The 7739-nt window shown below is 36.7% G+C and overlaps 1 protein-coding gene across 1 annotated transcript; it reads left to right on the top strand.

Moving 5' to 3' along the window:
* The first annotated feature begins 525 nt into the window (after positions 1 to 525).
* LOC114288021 (PKS-NRPS hybrid synthetase cheA) lies at positions 526 to 3823 on the top strand. Its single transcript, XM_082918657.1, has 5 exons — positions 526 to 594; positions 1066 to 2252; positions 2349 to 3315; positions 3451 to 3546; positions 3647 to 3823. Exons 1-5 carry the CDS (start codon positions 526 to 528, stop codon positions 3821 to 3823), a joined length of 2496 nt encoding a protein of 831 aa, XP_082774783.1.
* Positions 3824 to 7739: the final 3916 nt, after the last annotated feature.

Raw genomic sequence — 7739 nt, 5'->3', positions numbered from 1 at the left:
TTTGCCTTCTTCTGTGAAGTTGTGCCCTAGTTAGAAATTTGCCTATGACAGATGGATTGAAAGGATTTGAAACCGTGGGCATTTTCGTAATTTTACCATAGGGCAGTAGAGCCTCCGCCTCCACCTCCGTTTGGGTAGTGGGTTGACTTTTTGACTTTTTGAAGAAATTCTATTTCCACCAACCTGATAAACTCAGTGAACACACTTAATAAAAAATTAGATTAATGACAATTATATCCTAATTAAAAATTACTATAATAGCCATTGATCAACACTCCTAATATTATATATATAAATTCTCAATACACATCCTTTAGAAATAAAAATATCTCAATATACATTTTTTGAAACAAAAAAAATTAAACCCTAATTTTTCTTTTGTAGTCACTTTGCTTCTTACACACTATGTACTCCTCTATGTTATTTGCAAACAAAACATCTCTTCTATTGCTTTAATCTTTAAGTTTATACTCAATTATTAATATCGTTTAATTATTAGTTCAATAATTTTTATTTGATTTTGATATGGAAGAGTTGCAAACCTATGACAGTTCAAACTCAAGCAATGGTGACAGCAAAATCAGTGTTGAAAAGGTAAAATCGTGGAATATTTTTTTTTTTTGTGTTTTTTAGTCGGAAACGCAGTGCTGAATTTGTTAAATTAATTCGGTTATCAAATACCGAAATAATATGAATAGTTCGGCACTAGAATTATGATTTTTTTAATTTATTTCGATCTTAGAGTTCCAAACAAAATTAATATTTTCGGTCCTATAATTCCGAACAAAATTAATATTTTCAGTCCTAGAATGCCGAATTTTGTTATTATTTTCATTTTTTATTGGCCGAGTTATTTTATTTATTTTGGCTCTGTAGAATCGAATTGAAATTTTTCCCCTCCTCTTTAAATGGCATGCACTGAAGAACCTGAGATTCGATCGGATATTATGGTGGATTGTACTAGCCATTTTACAGCTAAACAAGTAATTTTTAACATAAAATTTGTAAATTCATAAATTTGTATTAGTTAGTTTGTTTATGAAAGTTATGTGACATCATATATAGGTTTTCGACAACAAAGATAAATTGCTCACTTGGGTACGAGACATTGGAAGGATAAATGGCTTTGTTATTATTATAAGGACGTCGAACTATGGTGGCGGTTGTAAGAGACCAAGAATTTATCTTGCTTGTGAGCAGAGTGGGAAGTATAGATTACATAAAAAGTTGAAAGATGGCCCAAAAGACTTATTGAGACAAACTGGTACGAAGGAGTGCGAATGTCCATTTGATTTGAGGGCATTCAAGTTGAAAACAAACGATGAATGGACATTGAATGTAGTTTGCAGGCTGCATAATCATCCAGCTGTGGAGCATCTCCAAGGATATTCATATGCAGAGAGATTGTCAACTAATGAAAAGTCACTATTAGTTGATATGTCAAAGAGCCTAGTAAGACCAAAAGAAATACTCATTACACTCAAACAGAGGGATGCCCTTAATATGAGCACAATGAAGACAGTTTACAATGTTCGACATCGATGTAGGGTTCTACAGAAAGCTGGTAGATCCCAGATGCAACAACTGCTGGGTGAATTAGCGAAACATAAGTACATTGAGCGTCATCGATGTGAGGAAGGCTCTATGACTGTCACAGACTTGTTTTGGGCACAACCAGTGAGTTTGGATTTGCTTCGTACATTCCCTCGTGTGTTGATTATGGATTGCACATATAAGACGAATAGATATCGGCTTCCTCTTCTTGAAATTATGGGAGTAACATCAACTCATATGACATTCTCCGTGGCTATCGCATACTTGCAAACTGAGCGGATTGATAATTATGCATGGGCGTTACAAACATTGCGTGATCTTATGGACGACAGTGTTTTACCTGAAATCATTGTCACAGACAGAGAGCTTGCTTTGATGAATGCCATTGACAACACTTTTCCGAATGCCCGACATTTGTTATGTCATTGGCATATTAATAAGAATGTATTGACAAAATGCAAGAAAATGTTTGAGACAAAAGAAAAATGGGACAAGTTTAACACTGCATGGAACTATTTGATATTGTCATCGACTGAAGAGGAATACAATGATCACCTCGCAACACTACATAAGGATTTCAGTAACTATCCGGAGGCAATCAAATATGTTACTGTGAGTTGGTTGAATCCGTATCAAGAAAAATTCATTGCGGTACATACAGACATATGTATGCATTTTGGCAATGTTACAACCAATCGGTAAGATTTTTTTCTTTTTTTTTAAATTTATTATAAATCATATTGTTATTTTTAATTATTATGCTTGACTATTTTGGTTTACATCCATATGAACAGGGTTGAGAGTGCTCATGCTAGATTGAAGAGGCAATTAGGTTCAAGTCAAACGACATTTGAGGTTTCATTTGAAAAAATACATTGTCTACTTAAGTTGCAGCACATTCAAGTTAAAGCATCATTCGAGAAGAGTTTGACAACTGTACAACATCAATTCAAACCTTCTCAATTCAGAGAGCTCCGGGGTAATGTGTCTATTTGTGCATTGGAGTACGTGTTAGCAGAGAGTAAGAGAGCAAATTCAGTTGGAATTGATGTTGCAACATGTGGGTGTGTTCTTAGGCGCACACATAGTTTACCTTGTGCTCACGAGAATGCAGATTACATGAGACAAGGCCGTCCTATTCCACTCAGTAGCATACATGTACATTGGACGTGCCTTACTATATGTGTGCATAATTCGAAGGAACAGAAGTTGGAATTGACTTGTGTCCCAGAACTTGAGTTGATTTTAAAGCGGTTCAAAGAGTCTAATATTGCCACGCAATTGGATATGTTGAAGAAGTTGAGGGAAATTGCAAATCCAGCAAGCACTTTTCTTATTGAGCCTGATGTGAAACCTAATCCACGTCGAGGACATAAGAAAATTGATATATCTTGTCGTCGTGACCCGTGTGGATTTGAGTTGGTTGACGATGAGCATGATAGCCAGAGCACATTAGCTTCCAATCAGTCAAAGAAAAAGAGAGTTTCAAAAGTGCATGAGAAGAAGCGGAATGTGAAGACAAAGACATATCGTACAAGAACAAGTTTACCAAGTACATATGCTGCTAACTTTCCGCCTACGTTAATACCATTCATAAAGTTGATGAAGGATGTAGATGGTGATGGGAATCGTGGATTTAGAGCTATTGCAGGTTTACTTGGTCTTGGAGAGAATGATTGGGTGCAAGTTAGGCGTGATCTGCTACTTGAATTGAATACTCACAGAGATGAATACGTCGTACTATATGGGTCGCATGAGAGGGTTAAGGAGCTGACACACATCCTTTCATATTTTGAAAATAGCCCAGGCTTTGATCGTTGAATGACTATGCCTGACATGGGGCATCTTATTGCATCATTTTATAATATAGTCTTGTACCACTTGTCATTGCAACAGTGTCTCACTTTCTTACCTTTGAGATCACCGCCGGTAACCCTAGCTGATCGTCGCGAGATTGCCATTGGATTTGTCAATGGAAATCATTTTGTGCAGGTATAAGTTATGAAAATAACCAAACATTGTTGTCTAATATTTGTGTAATTGCAAATTATGTATTTGGTAAAGATATGTAATTTTTTGGATGTACGTGCAGGTGTTTTTGGAAGTCGGTCATCCAGTTCCTCCCATTGCCGTGCTTTGGCAAGTTCACCATCACCCTTGTGCGTCAAAATGGGAGAATGCATATGTTAGCCGCGTTCAAAAATTCAAAGACAACATCGGACCTAATGTAGCTACTCGAGAGACATTTGATGTAGTTGACATAGATTGAGGTATTACAGAGTAGTAATGAGAGGGTTAAGACATTAGTTTTTATGATTTACTAGTATAGAGTAATGAGGTAGATAGCATTTTGCCATTGGATTTTGTAATGGTCAGTTTTGTTTTAAAAAATAGAATATTATATGCGTTATAGTTCTCTAATTTATGGAATGGATGTCATATTATTTTTACATTGTCTGAACACAAAACGTAATGAAAATAATATTAACTAAGTGCAATTGCCGTTAAAAAGTAATAAGATTAAACAAGTATGTAAATAAAATATATGTATACTAAATAGTAGTTCAATCCATCCACACCATCACAAACGACATGTGTGCTTGTACATAATCCAAAAGATACATAATTCGAAGATAATAATAATATTTGTCTCCTTATACATCTACCAACATCATCAGAAACTACTTGTGCTAACATTATGAACTATTATTAACTACGTGACCGGCGAGTGTAATGTGCTCCAAAACGATGTGCAGTGGAAGAGCTGGGTGCAGACCGACCCTAAGTGGATGTGTTGGGCACAGCTTCACTAATGTGCTGATCTTGAAGAAATTGTTCGATTGCATCAATCGCATAGTAAAGCCTATCAGGATGTTGAACACTGTCCCTATAGCCAGCCTCAATGAAAGGATGAGTAATCTAATGTATCTGTGACATACGCTGCATTACGAGAACAAATATAACATTATGTACAAACTTGTAACAGTTTACATAAATAATTTGCAATCTAAATGAAAAAAAGGATACCTGTGCGTCTTGGCTAGGATACTGATAATGATGGATATTCGGATCCACTTGAGAACGACGCGCTGGGTTTTGTACGTACATATGGGTAATGGTTTGTTACCAATCTATGTAACCAGGAACACAATCCCAAGGTTGCCGTACTGGTGTACTCCTCCTCCAATCAGATACACATGGTTGTCCCATGCCTCCCAAATGATGTCCGAGTATGCATACATAACATTGTAGCATGGAGCTGTGGCTCCTCGAGAAGCACGCATAGGGCTAAGTGGTGGATTAGGGATTGTCTGCACTCTGCCAAACTGTCTCAACACTCTATCAAGGTGATATGGTTCAACTACTTCCAAACACTTTAAGCAATCGTGGTAGAACGTAACTAGATGACATGGATGGACATCTCTGCAACTCTGGTATGGGTCCCAAATAACCTATAAACAATAAAAATTGTAAGATATGACAACTGTAAATTTTGTATAATATAGAGTTTCAAATTTTGAAGGACTTTTTAACTTACATCATGTACACCCAACCTATCAAGCTCCTCTCGAAAAGCCTGCAACTATGTCTCTTCACCACACTGTCTCCAAGAAGTCCAACGGTAAACATGTGGCATGTCTCGAGTGTAATTCATATTAAAGTGTGGTCGGAATCCACGAAAGTGCTCATAAATCCATCCCTCAAGGAGTGTCATGTAACCGGTTATTTGTTTCACGCCAGACCTGCTAGCGTACCCTAATTGTCTATATAAGTATGCCAATGTACCAGCACCCCAAGCATATGAATGTACAGTCGTCAAATCGGACAACAAACTCAAATAAACAACGGGGACCCTAGTACAAGTCTTGTCACTGAAAAGTGTACAACCCAACAAAAATAGCAAGTATGCTCTACCTGCACATGCAATTCTTTTCATTGAATCATTGTCTGTGACATTATGAAAATGTGCCTTCAACCACTCAAGCCTCACTGAATTGCCTCCAGCAGTAGACATCTCATGTTTGACTTCTTGCTCATCAATTTCCAAGGTATTAACTACTAATGTAACAGCCCGCATTTCTGACAACTTACGCACACTAATAGATTTGCCTACAATGGGAAGCCCTAGGATAGTGGCGACATCATCCAATGTGATAGTCATCTCTCCAACAGTCAAATGGAAGGTGTTTGTCTCCGGTTTCCATCTCTTAACAAAACTAGACACTACAATTTTATTGACAAAGCGGTACGTGCAATGAGCTAATTGTGCAAGTCCTGACATCTCCACAATGTTTACAATGTAGCGTTGTTTCCTTGTTCCCACCACGGCCACGAACGAATCTTAGATGAGTGATTATGACACTTTAAGGGCCCCCTTTCATCAGCACCATTCCAAATAGTTGCGGCAACATGACTTTTAAAACTTTTAAGGATTAATGGATCAGTTGGACCTCCCAGAAATGGCTGAGTACGGATATCTTCATCAACAATGTCAGCATCATCACCAGTAGGGTCATTATCCATAACAATATCATCCATAACTGGTGCACCATGTATAGGATTATCATCCATGGCAATGTCCATGTCATCATCATGCACTCGAGCATGTCCACGTCCACATCCACGTCCATGTCTCTCTAATTCACGGAGTCTTCTGTTTGAAGCTGTTACTGACCGACGTTCACTAGGACCGACATCCATCTGCATAAGAAAAGTTGTTATTATCAACCCAATATAATGAAACATAATAAGCACTCCAATAAAAGGATCACATCAATGCGGGTAATAAGTAGCCTAACCATGCCACCTTAATGAAATCTAATACGCAGTTATAGACCATTAAATTCACAATTTGGATGATGTGAAATTGACTCAAGCTTTTAATACTCTATATAATGCGATTGTTTTGTTTAGCTATTTAGCTAACAAAATTTATAAAGACCCAACTACTAAGCTAACAATATCATGTGAAAATACCAATACTGCACAATTTTTTGTTTCTATTGTTATGCATTCAATTTGGGGAAAAAAAATAAATACATAAACATACCCATAAAATAAAATTGTTGGAAAAGAACCTAAAGTAAAACAAATATTGGTGGCCTATGTAACCTAGTTCTATAGCCAAAAAAAAAAAAAAAAACACCACCCATTCGGCACTTCAGGACCGAACTTACAAAAATATTTCAACAATTAAGTGCCGAAATTATTGTATTTATTCGGCATAAGGTCACCAAAAATATAGAATAGATTCGGAAGTCAAACTATGAAGTTATGTATTTTTTTCGAAATTTATTGGACAAAATTATACATAATATTCAGAAATCAAGTGCCGAATGAAACACACATATTCGGAAAGCCAGTGCCGAGATGTACACAGCACTTCCAGCCACGGAAAAACATACTTTCATGCGAATGGAGTGAAGAGAGATCCGAAAATTGTCAATCTAATAACAAAATGGTAAATGTAATAATAAAATTGAAAGATTTCTTACCTTAAACAAGGTTTTCAACAGTGTTTAGTAGATATTCAATGGAGCTCTTGAAATCTTCAATGGAGGTGAGAAAAGTGCAGATTTTTTTTTTTTTTTTTTCCTGTTTGAACTTCTTCTTCTTTCCTCCTGTTTGAAGTAGAAATGTAAATTGGGGTCACTTTGGTCTTCACGAAAGTGGGTGGAAGTAGAATTATAAATTGGGGTAAATTAAAGTGTGTGTATTTTGAGGGTAAAGTGTGTGTACATATGAGTGAAGATTTATTTGTAATTTTAAGGATGTGGATTGAGATAATTACTTAATAATTAAATTAATAAAGATGTGTATTGAGAAAAGATTTGCCCTGAGTTTATTAGGGTGGTGGAAATAGAATTTTTTTGGTTTTTTTGGCTTTTTTGACTATTTTAGCCTAGGCTAAAAAGCTTGGTTTGAGAAGGGCTTTTTGGCTTTTTTGAGGGATGGTGCATTAGAGACATCCAAAATGATGTTAGAAGGGTTCACCCCCAGTTGGTCCCCGATCATGGAAACGATCAGGTTATCCCCCAAGCTCTCTGAGTTGATTGGAGGATCCGAAAGGAGACATGCCCGTGATGCTCCTATTTCAAGCTCGTTGCTGTCAGAATCACTTTCAGTACTCTGTTCAGCTTCAGCAATAATTGGCTAAGCACTTTCCTCTGTATCACTGTCTTGCA

The sequence above is a fragment of the Camellia sinensis genome, chromosome 3 (genome assembly GCF_055761805.1).
Source record: "Camellia sinensis isolate YWXY chromosome 3, ASM5576180v1, whole genome shotgun sequence".
Taxonomy (NCBI): domain Eukaryota; kingdom Viridiplantae; phylum Streptophyta; class Magnoliopsida; order Ericales; family Theaceae; genus Camellia; species Camellia sinensis.
Note: the sequence above shows the minus strand (reverse complement) of the source record. Positions and strands in the feature narration are given on the sequence as shown.

Coding starts and splice junctions, on each gene's coding strand:
- LOC114288021 (XM_082918657.1), top strand. CDS start 526: ATGGAAGAGTTGCAAACCTATGACAGTTCAAACTCAAGCAATGGTGAC. Junction 595..1,065: donor GCAAAATCAGTGTTGAAAAG/GTAAAATCGTGG, acceptor CATCATATATAG/GTTTTCGACAACAAAGATAA. Junction 3,547..3,646: donor ATGGAAATCATTTTGTGCAG/GTATAAGTTATG, acceptor ATGTACGTGCAG/GTGTTTTTGGAAGTCGGTCA.